At 43.0% G+C, this 25,754-nt stretch overlaps 2 protein-coding genes across 2 annotated transcripts in view; both read left to right on the forward strand.

The window, feature by feature from the left end:
* nck2a (NCK adaptor protein 2a) overlaps positions 1–16,262 on the forward strand; it is a 42,641-nt gene extending 26,379 nt beyond the window's left edge. Inside the window, exons 2-4 of the mRNA XM_041951252.1 lie at positions 6,910–7,151; positions 13,131–13,897; positions 14,787–16,262. Coding sequence (XP_041807186.1) covers positions 6,926–7,151; positions 13,131–13,897; positions 14,787–14,981 — 1,188 coding nt within the window. The 5' untranslated portion in view covers positions 6,910–6,925 and the 3' untranslated portion in view covers positions 14,982–16,262. The remainder of the gene's footprint in view (positions 1–6,909; positions 7,152–13,130; positions 13,898–14,786) is intronic.
* A 6,891-nt stretch (positions 16,263–23,153) lies between these two features.
* On the forward strand, positions 23,154–24,039 carry LOC121616310 (otospiralin-like). The gene is made up of 3 exons (XM_041951042.1): positions 23,154–23,187; positions 23,340–23,414; positions 23,813–24,039. Exons 1-3 carry the CDS (start codon positions 23,154–23,156, stop codon positions 24,037–24,039), a joined length of 336 nt encoding a protein of 111 aa, XP_041806976.1.
* Positions 24,040–25,754: the final 1,715 nt, after the last annotated feature.

Raw genomic sequence — 25,754 nt, forward strand, 5'->3', positions numbered from 1 at the left:
ATCGCCATCATAGCAAGGAGTTCTGGGGACTCTCCTGGAGATGTAGTGCTCTCTAATCTCTCAGACTAATCATTTTCTCTTTGACTTTAATGTGGGAAAACATAACCTCTGTTTAAACCACCACCCCTTGGGTGCAGAGCCTGCATCCTTTGTGTAGAATGAAAGTTGATCCTTTGTAAAGAAATATTGAAAATCGAAGAGTGAAGGGCTATAAGTCTAATTCTTTTGGGAACGCCCCTGTCAGTGAAAATGGGACCACCCAGCCACTGTTGTCATGGAGACCCACTCAACAATGTGCCTCCACTGAGGAGAGGAGGGCTGAAGCAATGACAGAAAATGAAAGTGACCTGTAAAAAAAAGAGAGGTTGGGGGAAGGACGGTCCAGAGAAAGAAGTGAATTCCACCTTCTGTCATCACCCATTTAGGCCACTTAAGATTGATTAAATTGAATTTACCTTTGATTTTGAGTCTGAGCAGACATTTAATGCAAGCTTTCAGCACTTATGATATGATATTCAGTGCAATGAACACTGATTAAGACCTTTAAAGTTACTGGGCTTTGACATCCAGCCCTACCTAGCACTTCTTTACAATAGCCTTCATTAACCTCTGCTATCACTTCTAGTTTTGTAAGCATCTAGTCAAAACACTTAATACACTAATACCCACAATTATAACATGAGTAAACACGCTGGGTGTAATTTGGTGCTTCTCAGAAGTACTGTCCTCTGTGAAGTCAGTGCCATCTGTGTGCTGAATGCTGGGCATCCAGCTCAGCTCGTGAGACCCATGAGAGCAAACAGGTGTTTTTGTGCTACAGCAGCAAGAACTGAACTGAGGTGAAAACAGAAATAACTGAATCCTCTCTGTTTTGAAATGACTTTGTCCGAGCTGCATGGTAACGTGTACACAACAGTTTCATTTGCACAGCATAATAACTTGTGTGCACAACAGCACATTTTGTGCAAACAGAACGGGTTGTTCGTATTGATGAGCCCACACAGAAATATCTCCCCTCGGCTTAATGGAGTTCTACAGAGCTAAAAGAGGGTCGTTGGACTTGCATTCATCAGGTGGACACAAACAGAGCTTTCTGCTGCTGCCAAAGGCCCAAAATATCAGTCATTGCAGGTTAATATTTTATTGTAAATGTCTGCTGATCAAAGTGTCTGTAATCATCATGATAAAGAGCTTGACATTTCAGGGATTTTATTTCTATCCTAAGTTGTGTTTTTTCTCTGCTTTAGATTGTGCTTCTTACCACAGTTTGGAATAGTTGAGTTTGATAAAGAGGCCTCTTCTGTCTTCAAACATGCAGTCGTATGTTGTGGTGATAGCAGCTCTTTTTGTGTGGTCTGTGGGCATTCTTCTTGGTCCGACTCTTTTGGACCCCCTCGCTGTTGTGTTTGAGATGTCCTTGCATGGTTTGAGTTTTGGGCTATTTTTTGATGGTATCCACATGTGTGGTACCCATTTCCCACCAGAAACTGGAGTAGAACAACCACCAAACCTCATCACAGAGAGGCAGATGAGATGAGCTTATGTCATACCTCAGTTCAGGGCCCATGAGTGTGTGAAAATGTCCTGCATGTGTGTGAGCGACAGATTGGGAGCTTGTTGGGGTTGTAAAATATTGCCTGTTTCACAATATAGCTGTCACTCTGTTTTTTTTTAATTGATTTTTTTTTTTTATGGGCAGCAGCTGTACATGTGGAACACATTGTTAACACTGACTGCATGTGAAAGGCATCTAATTATGCACTGGCCTGGTTTTGTTGTTAGAGACAAATTATTCTGTGAAGAAGATCATTAGATCCACAGTGGCTGTAACAGTGAGTCTGGCGTCCTCGTGTTTCAGTCTGTTCACTTCACTCCGAATGCTTCAGACACTGATTGCTTGTAGGGAATAAAGCAGTCGTCCTTCCTCTGAGAAGCAACTAATGCAGACCAAGTGGAGAGGAGGAGGGGCGGGGGTGGGGGGGTGTCTCCCATTGGCTGAATCCTGCTTGTCTTTGACCTGAATGGCGAACACAGAAAGCTCTGCCAGACGTTTTTTTTTTCCTTTAAATATCCCCTCTTTTTTATAATCCTCTTTTACTTTCCCTTTCTCTTTGTGTGGTGTTGAAAGAGCCTCTGAGCGTTCCCCCCTCAGTGAAGGGAGTTGTGAAGTGCTGGTGAAGCCCAGCTCAGCAGTCTGTCGCTCATCTTTCCTCTTTTAACTCTCTCAGCAGAGGAATGAGGGGTCACGAGGAGCACGAGCTCTCAGGCCTTTTCTCTTTTTAAACCCGACCTCTCCCAAATCTGTTGCCTTTTGTATGCATCCGTGTGCGCTCTCTCACAAGAAGGCTGTTTTTGTTTTTTGTTCAACCGCCTGTCTGTGAACCATATGAAGGAAACTGAGTTAGCGGCTGTAATTAAATGACAAATGTATCGGAAAATGTTCCTGTTTAGTGAATCTAGTTTTCACTCACAGTTGACTGAAGCACAGTGGTTTAAAAGGAGACTTTCAGATTCAGAGAAAAGCTGGCCTGGTGGAATTCATCAGCACGTCTAGAGCGACGGCATGTTAGCAGGCATCAGAATGAGCAATGGTATAGCTGCCACTCTGACATACATGATTGGCCATAGCGGAGGATGGTCTGGATTTGGAGTGGCATTCCCATCACGTTGCCTAATGAGCGGGGTTGTCAAGGCAACAGAGAAATTGGAATCACGGATGAGGGGAGACTCATGCTAGGATGGAAGAATATCATGTGTTATTCTGCCGATTTACACAACGTCAAAAGTGGAAAGAAATGACACTAAAGCCAGCCTCAGACTACAGGATCTTTGGGCCTTTTAATCCCCAATTCAGCGCTCCAGAAAATCGGAGGAGAAATCTGGTCAGGGACCCTGGTCTGTATCGATGTTCAGCCCAGATTATCTGGTAATGCGGGGGGTTTACAGATCCAGTCTTAAACCTCCCGACCTGCTCGCAGACTCATCGGGGCCACATTGATAATTCCAAACATTTTTGGTATTTAGGATGATTATGTCAGTACTTTCCAATTGGTAGCACAATGGCCAATGAGAGAGGCAAGTTTAGACGAGGCACGGTGTTGTTGAGTAGCAGGAAATGGTTCTGGCCCTTGAGGCTATCGTTAGCTAGTGTACTACTTTGACAGATATTAAAACTGACGGTTATGAGATTCATTTCATTATTTAAATATAGATATTTTAGGGGAAGCCAAAAAATTGTTTGAGTTCCAGGGTGGAGGGAGAAAGTTTTAAGTGACATTGTTAACACTGCTACATTACAGAGAAATGCGAAACTAAGAGCCTTTAACACATATATTTTACAACCCCAGGGCTGACCCCGCTGTATCCCCCACTCGGGCCTTCAGAGGTGGGCGCCGACTGATCTCTCTCTCAGGCCTCTCCACTTCATGCCTCTCGTCCCTGCCTGAGCCCGCTGTCGTCGCCCTCAGATTCAGAGTCCCGGTTGGAGCTGCTGTAAATCACCTCTATACAGTTTTTCATCGGTCTAGTTCTAGTAACTATCAACATATTATGGTATAAGTGGCCTCTTTTAGCCCTGTTTCTACCCAGTTGTCATTATTCAGAAAAATCTGGCTGAGCTGTAGTCAGGACTAATAATAGAATTGTTTGTGAACACCAGAGAAGAAAAACAAACACAAAGTTCAAAAAGTGCAGCACTACATGCTGCCAATCACCAGAATTTAATTTCCCCATGTGGGTCTATGTGTGTAGTCCTGATGATACACAATGACATCACCAAAGCTGTCCAATGGATGAGTTACGTGTCAGATGACTCGACATGCTCATGGCTTTTGGTTTGTTTTCAAAAAGTCAGTGTGAACACAAACAAGACCAGAACAAAGAGATAACGATGTAGCTTTTTGTTTAACTTAGTCTGGAACCAATGAACTGAACTATAGGTGTGAAAGTGACCTTATGCTGGAAGGCCTGAGTTCAGGTCTGCATGACAGGAGTCTCTGAATCTGATATTATTGGGTTTGCTTGTCCATCCATCCCCGCCAGGAGGAATGAATGCAATAAAACAAAAAGAAAGTAGTAGCCTGATCTAATCCAGCAGCTATGGCCTGAGGTGGATAGAGGCCACAGCACGCTCACATACCTCCTGTCTCCTGGAAGAGTTGACGTCACCGTCCCTCATCTTGTCATAAATCTGCCCTTCCACTTCTTTTTCCTGCTCTCTCCAAAGAGTCCCAGCTGCTGCGTTTTTTTCTTGTCCCGCGTGTCGAAAACAGAACCTTCCACCATCCTTTTGTTGCTGCAGTAAAAGTTGCCATGTCCTGGAAGGTTGTGTAACTTAACTTATGGTGAACTTGACACAAACTCTCCCAGTGGCGTGTTGCACAACACCCCTCACCCGCCCCGCTGTCCCTGTCCCAGCCTGTGAAGAAATCCAGTTTGACAGCTTTAGTGATGGCAAGCAGAGGCACATTCACAAGTGCAACGCTCTACTGTACCAACTGCTGTACTTTTTACTTCTTGTTGCATAGATAGGAAGCAGCTACGGTCACACAAGCCTGCTTTTGGCTGTGACTGCAACTGTAAGAATGTATTCAGTAATGGCTGCACTGTCTCTGTGGTTGTGGCCTAATTGAAGTGGAATTGAATATCTCAGGTTGAAAAAACAGCCCGCGCTTTAGAGTGCTCATATTTGCATTTTATAAAATGTAGCCCCCACAGAAGATATTAATCTTTCCACCAGTAATGGAATCTTTTATATGGTCTAATTTGTGCAGCTACACTTCTCATGAGTCATAATTCTCTTTTGTCATTCTGCTTAGTCTGTTCTCTGCCCTCTCATTAAAGTATGAAATGTAAATGACAATACAAATATGAGAATATGCAATCCCCCTGCACTTTAAATGTGTGCTTTAGACTCGTGTTTAGTAGGAAAACCTCTCTATTGCTGTGCACATATACTAAATTCGCATGAATGCACTCGCCCACTTGTTTCCTTGCACACTCATTTATCAGTACTGTTTTTTTTTCCATTTAACTGTGTTAGACTCAGTAGGGGTTTTCTTTTCACATTATTTAGAAGTTTTTATAAGCTCTTAAAGAAGTATGTTATCATGCTGCTATCAGGCTGCTGAAGGGTGTTGCTGCCATGAATCACACCGTCCCACAATATCCACTGACTACTAGCTTAGATATGAAATCAACAGACTAATTATTGAAGCTGAACAATTGCAGGTAGCCTGACTCAATAGATGGTTTGTTACACAGAACCGAGCGAGTGAAACCATCTTTTCCATGAAGAAAAGTCTTCAGTGCCATTCTTTGCTCTTCTTTCAATGAAGAAATATTTTCCAGTTCTGATGTGTCTGATGCTGAAGCAGCATCGATGGAAACCTCTATGAGAGCCACCATTGCCGTTTTCAAACAAACAGTCATGCTGTCATCACACCTAAACCACGCCCTCCAGTGGCTGCCAATAGTTCCTCATAGGACGCTTGGGTCGAACCACTGTGTTTCAGCCACAAGTGCACAACTTGAAGCCTGGCGAGATGGATTCTCGCCGTGGTCTCGTTAATGGCAAATCCAGCTGTTCATTCAGCATCTTTGAATTCACCCTTATCTTCAAACAGCTCCTTTTCATCTGAACCATTTTTAGTCCCTTTCTTTATTCCAGTGATCTTGTTTCCAGCCGCAGACTGTTTACTCGGCGGTGAGCTAAATATAAACTGCATTGCTTGGATGGCTCTCATACCAAGAGATGCCTTTTATCAGCGAAAGAAGGTTTTCACAGAGCAGGAATAAACAAAATCGCATCAAACTTTCCTGATCCCTTCATGCAGATTGCCAATTAGACAATCAATTTCCCGTTTGCATGTCTCATGAACAGATACATGTAATTCTTCAGCAGTTAAGGTGGTCCAGGACACCCATGTCAAATTACTTCACCTAAGGCCTGGTGAAGTAGAGCATGTAATCGCTCACTGTCTCTCTCAGAAACTAATAGGCAAGGCTTTTGCACGTGTGTGTGTGTGTGTCAGTGTAAGGGAGAGCATGCAGAATGAGCACAGATATTGATTTTGTGTATTTGTGCCGCTCAGCCTCTTCAGAGGGGCTTTTTTTTGCCTGAATGTTGTGTTGCAGAGGGGCTGTTGTCCTGAAACCTGTGTGCCTTCTCATGCTTTCAGCTGCTGGTTTAAGGTGGTATCTCCTTCAGGTGAACGTTACGGATGTGACCCCTCTGCGTCTCATGTTGGAGGGAAGAACATGTGGGAAGCATTTCGCCATAATCTTCATCTGAGGAATTATCCGTTTCAGCACGATTTTAGACTCTGAATATTGCCACGAACTTTAAACTCATGCTTAGCTTGCTTATGTAATTTAGCCGTATGATAGACTGGCAACCTGTCTACGGTGCGTCCTCTTTAATGCCCAATGTGAACTAGGATAAGCGGTTTAAAAATTGTGTGCATGGATGGATATGGATTATTTTGTAATAACTTGTCACTTGTCACAGCAAAAAAACTCAACTTCACACACACACAGACACACACCTCAGAATTAGACTCTGCATTAGATGTAACAATACATTTAGAAATGAAAAGGAATAGGTACGCTATCACAATTTACACACACCATGATTCAGAATTTGGCCCACCTGATCCTCAGTGAATTATGAGCCAAGTGATAACTTTGACTTGGCTGTTTGCTTCTTTTAACCCTAATGGATGGCAATCACACATCATTTCTTAATAATTAATCATAGCAGTGTTTCTAAATGGCCAGTAGCTGTCTTTTGTTTCATTTTTTTCATCTTTCCTGTTTGTTTTGCCCCTATGCTTGTATTCACTCTGAAGCTGCTTTATACCTCTATGCTGCAGTTGGTGAGGCTCACCCCCGTCCTCTTCTTCTCCACAGGAGGACTCCATGAAAGATGACAGAGGAGGTGATTGTTGTAGCCAAGTGGGACTACACGGCCCAACAGGACCAGGAACTTGACATCCGTAAAAATGAGCGTCTCTTCCTCCTGGACGACTCAAAGACCTGGTGGCGTGTCCGCAACGGCGCCAACCAAACGGGGTATGTGCCATCGAACTATGTCGAGCGCAAGAACAGCCTGAAGAAAGGCTCGCTGGTGAAGAACATCAAAGACACACTGGGTAAGAAGAATTTAGCTTCACTCTGCGTAGAATTTAAAGGTTAGCAGTGTGACAAGGTGTCACTGTGAGTAGATTATTTTCAGGACAAGTGGAAAATTGCAGTGCTTCCTTTCCAATGCTCTCTGCTCCCTGGTAAAGGAGATAAGGTGTGATCATTAACAGTGGTCAGTCTGTGTGCATGCATGTGTGTTAGCCCGGCTCTTCTCAGACAGAAAATGATTCCCTTGCTGTATCTCTGTCCCAGCTGGGAGCTGTCACTGTGCACTCCAGGGAGCCTGTCGAGTTGGCCGTTGCTCTCAGCTGTCAGCACACTGTCAGCTAATACATTAGGCTGCGTATGTGGCCATAGCTGCCAATTTACAGGAGGGAATGTCAGTGCATGTAGTATGAGTGGATGGAGCTCCAGAGCTGCTTGTACTTTAATAGAATTGCAATAATTGAGAAAAACAAAGTTTTATCACAATACAATAAATTATTAACAATGATTTTAGCCAAATGAAAAAGGCAGGCCATTAAGGTCTTATTAAAAATTCCAAAGGACGTAGTTGTTTTCAGGTCCAAAGGGATGGCGTTCACGGTATTGGGCCATGAAAATAGAAAGCACCTGCACCAGAGAAAGATCCGCCAGTTCTTGTTGGGACATGAAATGAAAAACAGCCGATGATATATGAAGGTGTTAGATTATGTAAGGCTTTGTAGATTAATAAGATACTCAAAAAATAGAGGGGGCTTTTAGCTCTTTTATAGCCGGCTATAAAAATAATTAGGATCTAAGAAAATGAAATTCATCAAAGAGATGGCTTTCATATGCACTTAGTGTCATTTATAAAGGATCCTCCTTCATATTGCAACAAACCAGTCTTTGTGTCGAAGCTTTTTTTGCCCGTCACAGTCGACCGGTAAAACAGGACCAACATGTCATCTCAACGAACACAGAATACGCATTTGATGCACATTTACAAACTGAAAAACATATAACACCCACTCTCAAATATGGGCATTTTTCTGCTTTTGTCTGTTTGATATAATCCATGAATTAAATACCACATGTGTTGGTACACAGCAATAGTTGGTACACATGTTGATTTGGGCTCTGGGAAATTGTGATGAGCAGTTTTTAATATATGCTGATTCTTATGCTGATGATATGCTGATCAATGGATTAATTGAAAAAAATAATCAGCTGGTCATTCTTTGTTTTGAGCATTATTAATATGATCCATTTATTAATGCACATGTTTCCAGGGATGTTGCGAACACGTACACACACTTTGGCGATATGGTATCGTTTATGCACATCAGCAGGTGTATAAAACCAAAGCAGGTGTGAATAAAAACAGAGAAAACGGTGGCGTAGTGTGAATGTGTGTGACACAGATATCTCTCCCACATGCTCGTGAGCACTAGCTTTAACCTTTTCCCAACACAAATATCTTGTGCATTGCTATATTGATGCTTACCAACGAACCCTTTGGTACAACTTACTGTCGCCTCTGAGCCCTCAGCTTCAAAACATTTGTATTATGTCACTTAGGCATCATGGCATTGGTTTAATTTATTATGACTAATAGTGAGATAATTGATCTCATAACCAGTTTGTAATAGATATCAGGCGTCCCAACAGCATGCAATCTAATTTATTCTCAGGATTTAGGATTTGTGTGTACGGGCACAAAAGTATCAGAGGAAATATTGGAGTCCCTAATCACTCACAGAGGTGACAGCCAGGAAGCAGCCTTGACAGAATAAGATGGCATCAGTTATATAAATGTGTGCTAAACTGGAATATGTTAGTACATAGTTCAAGTCAAGAATGAAAGAATTAAGCTGAAAAAGGTTAGCTTGCTCTACTTATAGCGGGAAAAGACCAGGATGGAGCACGGCTCAGAAATTCCTTTGTTTTGGCAGTTTTAGCACCAGTGACCACTTTTTGTCAGGATGGTAGAGCAAATAGAAACATGCGGTGGAAATGACGCAAACGAGGCAAAATGATCACGATGTGCAGTAATAAAAATAGTGTATGTGTGGCCCTGAAAGGCGGCCATGTTTAGAGTTGAGGGGTGGGTGAAGATAATAGAAAGAGAGCCTGGCCTAACGCTGATTCCTCTCAGCTATGTGAATGCCAGCCCTCAGGGAAACAGCAGCTCTATGTGGGCCAGCGTGGCACAGCCTGCCACTGTTACCCACACCAGGGTCCATTGTATGCAGAGACAACATGTACCCACCCCACCACCCCCCACTTCAATACTGTTAACATCAGCCCCTTTCCCTGTCACTGTAGGTCTACTTTTCTATGATCAGTAAATTGATTGGTAGAGAGATCAGCAGCGTAATGGTTGTTCTGCAGTGATGGATTACCTCTCTGTCCCGACTATGTTACATTTCGACTACATTATGGCCTAGTTCCATTTCAGTCTAAGTAGTGTGCTTTCAGCCCAGTACCTCTTTAGTGTTAAAAGCCTCAGCAAATCCAATAAGCGTGAACATTTTCATGATGAGGTGATGAGCAATAGGTGAGGTCAGGGGCTAATGGAACTAACTCATATACTCAAATAGAGAATCTGATTGGCTGAGTGTGATTGCTTCATCCTGGCTCCTTTTCTCTTCTTTTCAGCTCTTCGGTAAGTCTACATTGTGATTATGGATGTCGCAGATAGTCTGTGATCAGTGTTATCTCCATCTTTCCCTCCTCATTTACTGTACTTAAATATGGTTGAATCATCGACATCCATCCAGGCGGAACTGAATTGTAAATGGCTTCGTGCTGCTTTGTGCCCCAGTTTCCTCTCACAGGAAATGAACACTGTAACGGGCGAAAGAATTCAGCAACAATACTACTCATTGCTGAAACTGGGCCAGTGCTCACCAGTACAGCAAACTGGCAAGTTTGATTTCTGATTTCTTTTTTTGTCCTGTCCTAAGGTCAAAAAGCATTACATACCGGCACTCCATTTTACTTTCTATTGTAAGGATTGAGCATAATAGCCTAATTTTCTGCTCAAACAAGCTGCAAAAGGAGGTAAAAATGTGGAGCTGTGTAAAGCACAATATGTGATCAACAGTAGTTCTTTTATAAAGCTCCTATATGATCTTGGATTTCTGCTAGAGCCTCCAAAATCCCCTGTCTATAGATGGCCTTTACAAAGGCTGGTAACCATTGGCAGTTTGTGTGAAGAGATTTGAGGGGCCCAGTGGTTAAAGATGAGTGCAGGATATACAACTCTGATTTCAGTAAGTTTGGATGCTGTGTAGAACATCAGTAAAACAAATATATTTAATGTTTGACCTCATCAACTTCATTGTTTTTTGTTTCAAAAAAGTTTGGACATGAGTAACTAAAGACTGGGAAAGTTGTGGAACGCTCCAACAACACCTGTTTGGATCATTCCACAGGTAAATAGGTTGATTGGTAAAAGGTAATAGTGTCATGATTTCATGGTTGGGTATGAAAGGGGCGTCCTGGAAAGGACTTCTATATTTCATTGCCATGAAATTTGGTTTAGACGCACATTCCCCTCAGCAATTAGTTCAAAGCAAGTGTGTATTAAGTGGTAATCTAAACCTATGTGTGTGCTGTGCAGGCTGCTGCTTTAGAATACTTATACCCCCCTCCCCTTTTTTTTTCTTTATTCCTATTTATGTTGATTTGTCTTTTCGAGCCCTTTGGCAGGTTTTACTGGTTTTACACACAGTAATGCATTAAGACCCTTTGGCACTTGTAGAGTATTCAGAGCAGAGCAGTACTGCTAGGGTTATTTAAAGGGCTACATAGCTCATCTGTGATCCACTTAAAGTACTCTTCAGAATCACAGCTCTGACACTGTGCTAATGCTTCATTTACGGGCCAGGCTGTGCTTTTCATTGCTGCACACAGTCAAATGTGTCTGGTGGGTGGCTTGGTATTTTGCAGACTCATTTATTACAATAACTTGCACACTGCCCTCCGCAGTAAGCTATAGAGTGAAGCAATATGCTGCAACATGCAGTCATCGAGGCTTTCATCAACTCACTTCCCTCCGAGTTGAAGTCCTCTGGGCTTGAATATCAGGTCTCCTTCCACAAGATGAAGAGGTAGGTGAAGGTTTGCAGTGAATGTGTGGGAGGAGGGAATCTCGCCTGCTGGTGCTCTAACCAGCAGGCCAACGCCTTGAAGTGGAAATAAGTGAAGAAGAAAGATGTGTGTGTATCTGTGTGTGTTTAAGTGTTTCCGCTTAGCTCAAGGGGGTGTGTGTCTGCTGTCTTCTTGTGTATCTCTCCTCTGTACCCCATGGCAGTGACGGCCCATTTTATTTTTCCTGAGGGACCACCTGAAGTAGGCCCAAGAGTCAGCCTTTGTCTTTGGTTTACAGTCAGGAGATACAGAATCCTCTATCACACACACACACACACACACACACATACACACAACTATCAGATATGTAGGATACACACTGCTATCCATAAACATGATCTGCTTGTTATTCCTGTCTCATCCTTCGTCTTTGCGTTTTTGTCAGCTGTGGCCTCTGATGTGCCTCGTCTACTGTGTGTGTGTGAGAAACAGCTGCCAAGGGACCCCTCATCTATTTTCACCGCTCTCCTCCTCTTCCTCCTCTTCTCTCTGCCAACAAGTTTCATGCTACTCTGTGTGAACCCAGCAATTTTCCAAACAATGCAAATGTTCTATTTGCCAATGACATTTCTGTGGCATTTCAGCAGACTCTGTGGGGGGAAACAAACTGGGTGATTAGCTGTCAGGAAAACTCACTTCAGTTATTAGTAGCACACATGAGCATATTCTGACATCAGAGCCTCAGCTGTCACGTTACAGTTTTAAGTGTTATCACCCACATAGTCTGTCATTAGTATTTTAACAAGAATTTGAAGAGGAGGACCTCGTCAGTTATGTTCAGCTGAGAGACTTTAGAAACTTAGGTTCTGATGTGTGAAAGCACATGTTTAAAGACGTCTGTGGAAGAACATGACTGGGAAAAGTCAGAGACAGGTAAGACAGGAGCTGACTTTGTTCCTGGATGTGTCTGTCATTATCAAACCCATGGTGCCTGCTCCACTTTTCATTCCCTCTCCGCGCCACCTATTTTCAGCCTTTTGATTAGTATAGATGTGTATACAACGTGTAGATGGTGTCGACGGAGCGCCAAGTAGATAATGAGCTTTCATTTCACTGGAATGAGTCAAAGGACACGGGGGGCTCTATGCAAGTGGTTGTGTGCACCTCTGTGTAATTCTATTATCAGGAGTATCGATCTGTCCCTCACCGCTGAGGTTGCTCACAGGATATCCTGTATCCTCTAATTTCTAAAGCAGTTTTTGTGCTTCTCAGGACCCATGAGTGCAACTTGCAGCCCCAATTAGTTTCCTGCTGACCTAAACAGCCTTCTCTCCCTGTGGAGCTCGAGTCTTTGTCTGCTTTCTAAATCCTGCGTTCAGTCTTGACAGCTACAAAGCTGCTATAATCAATATTTTTATAATAGCGATGGATCAAATGACTACTTGTGTTAGGGCTTGCTTGTCACAACTAACCAACAGAGAATTATCATCTGGCTATGCAGCCCCCCTTTTTAGAACGAACTTTCAGCTCATTGGTTTGATTTTACAGCTCATAACGTAATCAGTGTAGTTTACTGTCACTGTTTCAGCGTTGTTTACAGACACAGCAGGTAGCTGTTTGCAGTGAAAAAGCTCTGATAAACCCACTGTAAGCCCACTGGCAGACTGACAAAGTTAGCAACTAACTGGTGAGCACAGTGGAGCATTTAGCGCACCACAATAGAGCTAAGAAGAAGGTGAATATTGGACATGCATTCATTAACAGAACTAAAACATGTTTCCAAATGAATTCTCCTGTTGCTCCATGTCTGCTGGATGTATCAATAAGCGACTGTTTGCTGACTTGTTTGCCATATCAAACGAGAAGAAAAATGAGAAGAAAAGAAGTCTAGTTTTCACCAATCTCTTCTGATTGTGTTCATGCTGCAGGTTTGGGAAGAACCAAGAGGAAGACAAGCGCCCGTGATGCTTCCCCAACGCCAAGCTCAGACACAGAGTACCCCTCTAATGGCAGCGGGGGCGGAGGGGGTGGAGGAGCTGCTGAGAGGATCTATGACCTCAACATCCCCGCTGTGGTCAAGTTTGCCTACACAGCAGAGAGAGATGACGAGCTGACCCTGGTCAAGGGCTCCAGGGTCATCGTGATGGAGAAGTGTAGTGACGGCTGGTGGCGGGGCAGTCAGGCGGGCCGCGTGGGATGGTTTCCCTCCAATTATGTTCAGGAAGAGGTCGGTGGGGCGGATGACAGAGGGGAGGGAGATTCCTCACGGGCCTATCACGGAGGCTCTCAAGGAACTTTGTTGGCCAACGGGCGTGCAGGCGGCCGAGCCAAAGTGCTCCACCTGGTTCAAACACTCTACCCCTTCAGCTCTGTGACCGAGGAGGAGCTGAACTTTGAGAAGGGAGAGGTCATGGAGGTGGTGGAGAAGCCTGAGAACGACCCGGAGTGGTGGAGGTGTAAGAACTCGCGTGGCATGGTGGGCCTGGTGCCTAAAAACTATGTGATGGTGCTGGACGAGCGGCCCGACCTGCCTGCGCCGAGCTCCCCGCAGAACCGCTTGGTGGCACCGGCACGCTCGGGGAAGTTCGCTGGGAGGGACTGGTACTATGGCAACATCACCAGACACCAGGCCGAGTGTATACTGAACGAGAGAGGAGAGGAGGGCGACTTCCTCATACGAGACAGCGAGTCATCGGTGAGTCTGTGGGGTGAGGTCATGGCAGAGTTGCATGAGTAAGGCTGGGATAAATGAGCAAGATATACTCAATTGAAAACAGTACAAAGACAACATATTTAATGTTTCACCTCATCAACTTCATTGATTTTTGTGAATATCTGCTTATTCTGAATTTGATGCAGCAACATGTTTCAAACAAGTTGAAAAGTATAAAAGTTATTACTACATGGCCTCAGGAACACTTCATAAAACCGCTGAGTTCATTTGCAAATGATTGCATTCTGTTTTTTATTTAGGTTTTACCCAGCTCCCCAACTTCTATTTTTTTGGAACTGGAGTCTGAATATAAAAGCCAATTTAAGAGTAAACATTTTATTTTTAAAAGTGAAGACTATATTTAACAATCAACTCATTCCTACTTCAAATCTGTCAGAGGAACCTTGAAGAGCAGCATTTATTCCGATTATTCACATATATTCTGAGAGCATGAAGAGAAGTAAAACTACATCTTCCCCTGCTATCACATTTTTTGAAAATCCTTACACTTCCTCAGTGATTTTATTCTGAAACAGCATATATGGTCTTAATATTTTCTGAGTTGATATTATTTGTGTGAAATTTTGATATCCACACTAGAAATAAGACACCCCTGGAGCTCTATAAATTTAGTATTTTTAATTTGAAAGAAAACTTAGTTTTAAAGTAGGAGTAGCAAATGATTTTTACTTTTACCTATCAAGTCCAACAGTTCTTGTTTGATAAATGTGAGCCCAGATCTTTTAACATGAGAATACACTGCCACCTGCTGGAGTAAAGCAGTCTGTCTTTTGTGTTCATTACGTGTGTTTCTATGCCTCTCTCATGTTTCTAACCATATCAACAACTGTCTCCTGTCTTTTTTTTTCAGCCCAATGATTTCTCTGTGTCTCTGAAGGCGGCCGGTAAGAATAAGCACTTTAAAGTGCAGCAGTCAGAGGGAGTGTACTGTATTGGCCAGCGCAGGTTCAACTCCATGGATGAACTAGTGGAGCACTACAAGAAAGCCCCCATCTTTACCAGCGAACATGGAGAGAAGCTGTACCTGGTCAAAGCGCTGCTGTGATTCACACATCCTCACACCTACACTGGATCTCACACACACCTACACACTAAACACACTTAATACTAATGCCACTCCCTGACCGTCTTAACTCAAGCCTTAGCTCTGGACCCTCTCGCTGTGGCGTCTGTCCTACATCCAGATCCTCTGTCACTCCAGTCTGTCGCCCTCCAGTGGCGATCGGGTGAAACTCTCGAGCACTGTGTCAGGAAACACCCAGCTGCGTCCTCCATGTGCAGCACAGTGCATAATAAGCCTCTGTTTCTTGGAAGTGCTGACATTTGCAGTGACCACATCTGCCGCAAACAGAACGCCTGAGGCCTTGTTGGGGATTGAGCTCTCCTTCTGATGTCATACATAATGTCCATTTACTACCGCACACATTGTAGGTTGCACCATTGCTCTTAATCCACACAGGAGGACAGACGCTTAACAGTTCAAAAAGGACTCGAACCTCTGAGAGACCTTCTCTCGTGTTGTCCTGTCAAATTCCTGGCCATTGTTTTATTTTGTTCATTTATTTTTAAAAGAATGCTTGTTCCTGAGTTAACTTTTTGTTTTTTAAAGCTAATTTAAATTCCTTTTTGGGAGGTTTGAATCATTGCTCTTTAATACAGTGACTTCACAAAGTGACCAGAATCACTCTCTTGCCTTTTTCTCCTAGTTTTCATCATTCCTCTACATGATTTCTCTCCCCATTTGAACTTGTGCCCTCTGTCACTTTTTCAAAAATTCCTCTTCTTTCTGTCTCCACAGACCCAGCCATTAGTAGTGATGTTATTTAAGATCTGGATACAGTACTTCCTGTGATATTTCCAAGAGGCACTATGGGGAGCATTAATGCAATAGGGGAGACGTCTGATTTCCTGTAGAGTTTGAATGTTTATCAATGTAACCAAATGTGCCACCCTGTACCCATACGACTGGCTCCAGGTCTGCACTGCACTCACCACACTTGGCATTCATTCATAGCTCTATGCTCATGCTTTATACTGTGTCACATTGAACATGTTTCTGTTCTGTTCTCCATGTGTCTGTAGGATACTCGCTGAAGTAAAATAAAAAACCTTTTTGGTGACACTTGTGAGTAGCTACACTTGATCTACTCCAGCTGTGCGAATGAATGCAGTTATGAAAGAGTACCCTTTTGATGTAGTATTTGTCTGACAAGAGGATTTTGCAGGAAAAGTGTTATCGTTCAGAAAAAAAAAACTATACAATTTAGTGATTGACTGAGACCCCAATAACAAATTAACTGAGGGTTGGCCCTAAGGCCTACACTAATAAATCACAAATTATCATTCATAGGTCAACAAATGATTTGAAATTTGTTACTAATTCATGAAACCAGTCCAACAATAGATTCGTGAGACAACAGCTGTTGAGTGTTCGCTAAACCCCTCCCCAGAGCAGATTGTCCAATCATAGCTTAGCAACCGTAACTAGGCACGGCTGATCTGTCAGACATTCAAGGTTCAGAGTATGGAGAGAGGTTTTTTTCAAGCCTTTCCAAAACCAAAAGCTTGAGTGTAAGTATAGAGACTGGATTAAACGTTGTGTTTATCTGTTCTAATTTAGTTTTTAGCATGCCCAGCTAACTAGCATACTACCTACAACAGCGCGCACGCGTCACTTACAAGGTCTAAGAGCACAGTTAGTTAGCGAGAAAGTTAGCTATAGCAATTAAAATCTGTAAGCAAACGTCCTTTAAGATGGCGAAATTTCCTTTATGCTGGCTAGAAATGAGAAGCTTACTGTTTTCTGCTTCTGACTCAAATCAAGAACCCACTGTTTAAAAAATAACCACATATTTTGAGTGATAAACTGCCATCTTTGTCATTTTAGGCTGGAGCGATACGTGTCGTGCTTGAATTGAACGCTGGACACGCGTAGCAACGGGGGCGGGGCTTAGCGAACCGTCAATCTATAATAACCGCCATCTTTCACTGTCAACAAACCAAATATACCGTCAGCTGGTTTTCAATGACAACAACTGTAGTTCTACCAAACATTTTCCGCGTTTATCTTCTTTTGCTATGTGCATTTGTTTACCAATGGAAGTGTTGTTGATCACGGGGTCCTCAGCTTTTATATGATATATCTGAATGTTATTGAGCATTGTTATTTAATTCTTGTCTCCACTGTATGTATATATTCAAAATAAGATGAGGTGCATATATGAATCGTTAAGATCAAACTATGGTACTGTATCACCGACAACGTGATGAGAATTTAAATACTTTTGTTCAATAAAAATTTTTGAAGAATACTAAAATTACATGTGTTGAAATGTGTGATTGATTGTTGTCTTCACTCTGACTTGAAAAGGCCTACTCATATAAGTACAATTGTTTCCTGAGCTGTGCCTGTAAGGCTATGCCTCCCTCCTACCTGGACTCGTCAACTGTGGCCAGTCATTGAGTCATATGAGCCTCAAATGATAAGCGCTTGATCTCCATAAGGCTCAGTTTGTGAAGCACCACTACCTTAATAGTAAAGTAAAACCACAGTGTTTACACTGAAGTTTTCTTAAGTGTGTTACATTTTTATGCAGATATACAACTACGTCATGAGGAATTTGGGGTTCAGTGTCTCTTGCTCAAGGACACCTCAACATGTGGACAGAAGGAGCCACAGATTGAATGATCAGCCATAAATTTAATGACTGACGCAATTCACCACCTGAGCTACGGCTGCCATAATCTGTCATCCTAACCTGTACTCCGAAAATACAAAACGGTTACCCAACCACCAAAATTACAAACAGGATGGACGGGAACTTCTATCTTTTGTTTCTAACTGTATAGTTGGACTAAAACAGGCTTATACTTTGAAATTGTGATCAGATGAGAAACAAAAAACGATCATTTAGCCATAGCTTGTAGATAACTAGTTTAATTCAGGTTTAAAGTAATATTAAATTAATCTAAATGACTTGAAACCTTCAGTAGAGTGGGCCCATTATGTCACTCCAGTCCTGTAAGCTTTTGATTAGATGCTTGTAATTTGTACTTTTACATTATATCAAATGACTCACCAGTGATTTGTTACTTTGTGGAATACGGTTTTGAATAAAAAAGACAAACTTACACATGATAAATTACTAAAATAAAGCCTGCAAAAAAGGATAATGCAGTTGAATTAATATGGCCTGAAAGCCAAAAGATTAAAATGCAATTTATACATGACTGTCCAACAAGGTTTAAAAGACGTCATTCTTTGAAATGCTTACTTCTATGTTTTAGTTGCCTAAGTGCTGCTGTGAATACTTCATGGCTGCGTTTTTACATTGTAGGTTTTAAGAGCGGGATCTGAGAATTTGTTAAACCAGTGTGTACAAACTCTGTCAGCCATGAGAAGACCCTCCAGGGCGATCCTGTCTGGCAAACACCTATCTCCTACACACTGTATCTGTCAGCTGGTGTAAACAGAGTCTGGCTGATGTTTGAGGTCACTTGAGAGGAGTGTTTTGCATCTTCGTCAGTCACGATTAAACCACCATCTGCCTCAGCTTTGATAGCACCGAGCTGCCAACAGTTGGGATTTCATAGCTCTGCGTGAGAGAGATGGCTTTAAATCCCCGGCAGCCCTCCCTGCAGTAGGCTCCCTGTGGATAATGTACTATATTTGCTCAGTAATACTATTACATTACCTTTTGGAACAAGAAGTTCAATCACTCTGTTTTGGACCAAATGTTTACAGGGGGATGTTCATCTGTCACCTGGAACAGTAATACAGGAGAGCAATATTTGCTATGTTATTTTGAAAAATGTACTCAACAACAGAGGAGGAAATAAATAGTATACCCAAGTATAATATTACTGTATATACTGTATAATACCCTCGCAAAACTGTCACTGAACTGTGGACTGCAGTACCATTAAAACTCCACATGATGGCAGTATTGGACTTCTTGCATTGTGATCGTCACTGAGTTAGCAAATGTATCCGTATACATCCAGTTATCTTTATCATACTATCAATTCTCTCTGTTCCACTATAGTGTTTATTGCGGTCCAATTCTTTGCCTTTTTCAGAGAATTGTGAAATATTGCTGTCTTGTAGTCAGATAGTGAAATAAATAAAACCCAGAGGAATCTATGATGTTGCCTTGCTCTGTGTCCCCCTGCAATAAAAGGCAACATCCCCTTTAGCCTGGTTTAGGTCACACACCCATATCAACAAAAAACACCTTCTGGTGGTGCGGAAAGTTCAGAATTGTGATTTGCAAAGAAACTGAGAGTCGTGGCCAGTTGTGCACAAGCCGATGCTTGTCTGTGGCAAAGTCTGCTCCCCGACTCCACAAACCAATCGGGCAAGCATGTCTGTGACAAGATCAAATCCCCGAATAGATGGTACCTTTCAGACAAAATGGGGTGTTGTGCTTTACAGGACAAATCTGAGGAAAAACAAATCCAACAATGAAAAGGCTCCACACAAACAAACTGGAATCCGTCTCACCGTAAGCCAACTAATAAACCTCTGTCATCCCTCTGGAAAGCACCTGTAGTGAAGTTATCTACAGTAGAGCAGTCCAAGGCAATTTCTAGACCCACTTGGAACAAAAGAAAACTCAGACCACACAGAACCCTTAAACAAAGTGCACCAGCACTTACCTTCAAAAATGCCACGACAGGAACAGGACAAAGGTGTAGAAAACTACTCTGTACACCTGAAAAATAAACTCACGTATTATATTAACCAAATAACAAAGAAGTATCCAAATCTAACAAAGCAGACTTACCAAATACCTTCAAGCTAATAGACCTGCATTCATTTGGCCACAGGAGGTAGCAAGTGCACCAACCAAACCAGGCCACATTACCATTTTAAGTATCTCGCTGATATGTATATGTAAAATGAATAACTCAGAAGGGTCAGTGCAAACTTTATGTAGTCTTTGACATGACAGTAGTTCCAGACTGTTTTACAGATTGGAAGACCTCAGGCATCAACAGTATCAGTTTCTTGAGGTATGCTGGATGAATTAGTGCGATGTGTCATGAAAAAAAGAAGAGCAGCTTTTCCTCAGGTGACAGAGAAAGTCAATGCAGGATGTGATCAGACTGTCAGCACTTACATAGACAGGGGCACTGTAGCAGGGCTGCAGTGCATAAACCCTTCACTGCAAAGACAAATGCACTTTTGAGGGTCCAGCGGGGATAAATCTTCGGCGCTGGTCCACAGGGATGTGGAGAAACGTGACATGGTCAGATGAATCATCCTTCACCATATTCTCAACATGTGAGTGGCGTACATCAAAGGAGCAGCACAGGCCTGAGTGCTTGACCCTTTACAGTGAGGGGATCCGCTGCCTCTGTTATGCCGTGTGGAATATTTTGATGGTTTGGGGCCACTTGACCCCTTACAGGGAGGGGTCACTGCAAATACAATACACGCTGTTCTGAGAGATCACCTTTGTCCTGTGATGAAACATTTCCATCCTGATGGCAGCCGTCACCCACAGGGAACGAGGGTCACTGAATGGTTTCATTATGAAAATGCTGTGAATCATATGCTGTGGCCTTCACACTCAGCAGATGTCAACCCTTGTAGAATCGCCCTGATTCTGGACGGACGCGTCGACTGACGCTCTCTCCATCACCATTGTCAAAACTACAAATGTGCCAATATGCTTTGGAATAATGGCGTTCGTCCCTTCAGTAGACATCGAGACTGGCAGAATCAATACCAAGGTATCACTGGGACATGGATGAATGAAAGCGCGCAGTGGGGAGGAGGTGGTCTGAGGAGGACGACCGGGAGTCGAAAGAGAAACAAAGAACAGAAGTGACCGACAGATGACACTAAGGCCTATTACCGCAAACCTGGTTCTTACCAAGCATTGATGTAGACAATCCAGTCGGATGTAGATGGCTCCTCCATCTTTCGCTCTCCACCTTATTCAGTCCCTATTACCTTCTCATCTTACAGGACCAGTCGTTAAATTCTGCATCACACATTTGCTTTGATGGGCTCCTATACACATCTTGTACTAATGGAAATGCTTTTATCTTCTCTTTTCCTTTATATCAATATGTGCTACACCTTCTCTCAAACCCAGGTTCCTTGCTTCTCTAAGGAGAAGGATGGAGGTGTTCTTTATTTCTCTTATTGGAACCAAATCTCATTTAAAAAAAAGACCAAAACCATCAACAAATTCATCCTATCAACAAGTACTTCCTGTGCAGGTAAGGCTTAATCCTCCATAGGGCTGCAACTAATCATTGATTTTACTATCAGTGAATCTGCAGATTATTCTCAATTAATTGACTAATCTTTTGGTGTAAAAAGGGTAGAAAACAGTGAAAAATGCCCGTCACAACATACCAACAAAACCAACCAACAAAATATCAGATTTATTATAATTTAAGGCCAAGAAAAGCAGCTATATCATTTGCTATTTGGTATTGGTGCTTAAAAAATGACAAATGATCATGACCCCTCTAAAAATCATTCAATTGGAACAATCTGAAAAGGAAAAATCTAATTTTGGTTGAACTGCTCGTAACTCCTGTTCACACTAAGGCAATAAGCTGCGACAAGCACACAGTGACTTAAGGTTTTAAGGTGTTACAAGTCAAATAAGTCAAATGAGTTAGATCTATATTGTGCTAGAACGTTCTTTAATCTAGAATGATTAAAATCACGACACTGCTGCAGCTCAGGATGCACGCCGTGGCTCATTCTGAGTCACCAGCACCGTCCTGCAGAAACTCACCCGAGCATCAAAATCTGCCTGATGCAAACACCCACTTTTTTTCACAAGTATAAAGCCACTGCAAACACTTTGGCTCTGAAAGGTTATTCCACAGAAATATGTGAACAGCTGCACGTATAAAGAGCAAGACGTGGTGTCTCTCTCTGTGAATCCTGTCTTTTGCTATTCATTAATGTTTTAGATCATTATTATTTGTATTTTATTATATTTTTGGGCATATTTCATGTCTTCTGCGACATTATTTGTCTGTAACCTGCTGTTAATGCCGCCTCTCTTGGCCAGGAAAGTGAGTCTCCATTTCAGTGAGGCTTTCCTGGATTAATAAAGGGTTTTATTGAGAAGTTTAAAATAGTCTCTAAATGCAGCATTTAGTCCTGTGTGCTCACAAACTACAGTTCCCAGTTTTTAAAGGAATTTATTTTGTTTTTAAAAAAAATGAAATTATACATTTGTGAGCTGTTTTTAAAGATGCATTTTGTCAGTGAGGAAGGATGTGTTTAGGGTTGAGTGACAGGGTTGGGACAGTTCTGAGAGGGGGAATGACATGTTGTTGGGTTTCACTTTTCCATGAGATTTGTTGACAACAAGACAAATACATAATAACACCAACACTGACCATGAATCTGTCAGCGGCAGCGGTCATCTGCACTCTGTGTTGTAGCTGACAGTAACCAACTCTGGGAGGTCTGTCCTCAAAACAAAGCCCGGATTCAGTCCTGACCCCTCCTCCCTCTGCTGGAGTCCTCTGACAGAAATGAACATCCAGATAAATGGATGGAAATCAGAAAAAAACTAACTTTGCACCCTGTGGCTGAATGCTGGTGCAGTCTGTCTGGATGCCAGGTGTGAAAACTGTCTGGTACGTTCTTCTTTCATCTGCTGTCATCCACATTTTCACTCCTCCCTCTGTTTTTTCTCTCCTCTTTCCACCTTAAAGAAAAATCCATTTTAATCAAGGCAGGGCCAAACATCTCAGGCTGAGCTCTTGATGGCTGTGACCACAACACGGCTGAATATACATTGGAAAAAAAATAACTCCTGAGTCTTTATAATTAATATGAGTAGAGGGGCCAGATGTGGATCCAGATGTGGCCTCTCATTCCATTTGACCATGCCTGAAAACACAACATTTTAATGACACCCTTGGGACATTTTTACACTAGAAAACCGGTTGTGTTCGTCCAAACAAAGTGAATGGACATGAGGTGTGAAAGAGGCTCTCTGACGTGCTTTGCAGACAAGCAGGTGTGAAGAGGGAAAATGTGAAAAACAAACATGTCCGCCTTCCCATCTTCGTCCTGACCGAGACGCAGTCGTCATCCTGAGATCAGTCTGAGAGAGCGGGACGGGAGAGAGGGACCATAAGCATCGTCTCATCTGCTGATCAGGTAAGAAAAGACGGAAGATGATATTTGACGAAGCAAAGACGACACACGGAAGCTTTTCTCTTCGTTATGCATACCTGCAGTGATGCTGCCACCTGCACAGGTTATAAGAAACATGCTGTTCTCCTGAAAATCTGACATTTCAGCATGAAAACATGCTCAGATTCTGAGTATGCACCTGAATTCACACACAAACCTGGTGCAGATGGCGCTGAATAGCATGACTTTCTCAGTGTTTTGTGTTGTGTCTTTCAGTTGCTGGAAGCATGCATGCTCTGTACGCGTCTGTGCTGCTCTGTTCCCTCCTGCTCGGCTTCCTGCCTCCTACAGGTGTGTCAGCAGCTCACGTACGGCATTATACAGAAACAGACCTGATACTGTAAAAGAGGGCTGAACAATTCATATTAGAAATATTATCCAAATCACACTGTAGCTACGTGCAATATCCAGATCACAGGAAGGACAGATTTTGATAAATGATGGTGAAATGTGTCCCAACTTCTCATGATTTATGAAGCATTGTGGTGCTACAGAGATGTCCTGGCATTTAAACTGTATTGTAAAGACTATAGGGAGTGAGAATGAAATGCAAAAACTACCATCCCCACCAAAATCATGCCTCAAACTCATCCCTGTCGAAATAATCCACTATTGTAATGCACAGTAATTCTGACGTGATGGGCACGGTGCGAACGCTGTTTCACACCTCTTTCCGTCCCCTCTGACAGGAGCAGAGGAGAGCGAGGCGGCCGGCAGGAGGGAGGACAGGGAGAAGCGAAGCCTGCCCTACTGGGGCCTGTGGTCGTCTGACTTTTTCGGGTGGCTGGAGGAGCTGCGAGCTCGGGCGGCTCACGAGGGGATGGAGGACCTGGCTCGGACCTTCTGGGCTCACTTCCCCGGCGGCAACGAGCTGGGCTACGACAGTCCAGAGTCTGACCCTCAACCTGAGGAGTAAGGCAGAGGGGGGGCGGGGCGCAGCCTGAGCGCTGTTCCAGCTCACCTTTAAGATGTTTAGTTCAGGTGATCAGTAGCAGTCTGGAAACTACTGATCATTTTAACCCTCTGTAATCTTAATTTTTTTCCAATTCTTTTCTATCAAACCTTTTTTTGTCTTTTCTTCTGATGTATTGCAGTGGTAAGGTGACAAACTATAGAAATCATTGTTTTTAACTAGTTAAGAATTGTTATCCCACCAGATAGGGAAATATTTCACGTGTTCTGGGTTACGCATAAACATTCATATATATTCCTTTTTACTGCCAAATAGTCACAAAGAAATGTACAGTATGTTATCCTACACAGTGACATGATGTTCATGACTCTCTTTATGTGTAGCGCAGGCTTATACAACAGTCTTGCAATAAATCCTCCCTTCATGCAGGTTAAAGTGTTCCAGAGAGCCGTTAAACCAACTGTTGCATCAGACTGGCTTCATTTGAGCCTGGCGTACCTAATAAACCTAATAAACTCGCAACTGATTTAGCTGGATTGTCATGCTTGACCTTTTCTTGTAATGGAGTGCTTCAGCACTGTTGCACTGTTACTTTTACTTCAGTAAAGGATTTAAATACTTCCTCCACCACAGGGGATCTCTGATCTGCGACTCCAAACAGAAGTAATGCTTCATTTTCTGTCGCAGACGTTTAAAACACGCCATCTGTGCAATTATTATTAGATTAGACTTTGTTGATCTCACAATGGAGAATTTCACAAAATTATGTTCTCATAAAGGAGATAAGGAAAGTGACGTGTCAGGGTGATAAAACGAGGATAAGTGTATTTTATTGAGCTGTTAAGGAGGACCTGGGCTCCTGAACACAACCTTCCAGTCAAATGTCTGTTCCTTCATCGTTTACACGGTAAAAAGCTTTCACTGTGTCAGATTTTGACTTTGGGATTTGTCACTTGACTGGAGGGTGTTGGTGTGAGTTTTGTGGGGGCGTCTGTGCAAAAGTGTCAGACAGCGAGTCGATCTGATGCAGGTCACAACACTCCAACTGTCAGGCTGAGTGTGGGGAGAAGGGGGAGGGCGAGGGGGAGGCAGAGACGCTGCACTGACATACAGGAGAGGATGACTTTGCCTCTGCCATGATGCAGACACGCTCATTTCACGCAATTAAAAAGAAAGCTTTGTACCTGAAGCCGAGCGGGGGGGGGGGGCTCTATTCACAATGCCTTTTCTGGCTCTCAAGCAAAGATTTTTGACATCTGTTTTCCCTTCAGTGTTTTTGTTTTTCGTTGGCAGTGAAAACATAAGCCTGAGGACAGCGAGCCTTTCATAAGACTCACTGTGGGGGGAGAAGCCCGGGTCTCCGTCTGCTCCCCCTCAGAGATAGCTGATGAATGAAAACACAGGGGGAATCATGTCTACAAGCAAACCTGTAGTGAGACCGGTGCTCTGTTCTTTTCACAAGCTTCACAACAGCCACGACTCAGACTGTTTGGTTCAATCCACCGCAGAATAAACGAGCCTCTTTTTTCCAAAGCCCGGTGGGAGAGTGCAGCTGAACTCTGTCTGTGTGTGACAGCGCGCACGGCTGGCGAAATGCAGGCTTCAGAGGAGAATACGGAGCCTGATTCGGCAGCAAAATAAGGAGGGCAAGAGTTGACGGGCGTCATCGTCCTCACTCTTCTCCTTCAGCTGGGTTCCTCTAGCTTCCGTCTCGTCCT

The sequence above is a fragment of the Chelmon rostratus genome, chromosome 13 (assembly GCF_017976325.1).
Source record: "Chelmon rostratus isolate fCheRos1 chromosome 13, fCheRos1.pri, whole genome shotgun sequence".
NCBI lineage: Eukaryota > Metazoa > Chordata > Actinopteri > Chaetodontiformes > Chaetodontidae > Chelmon > Chelmon rostratus.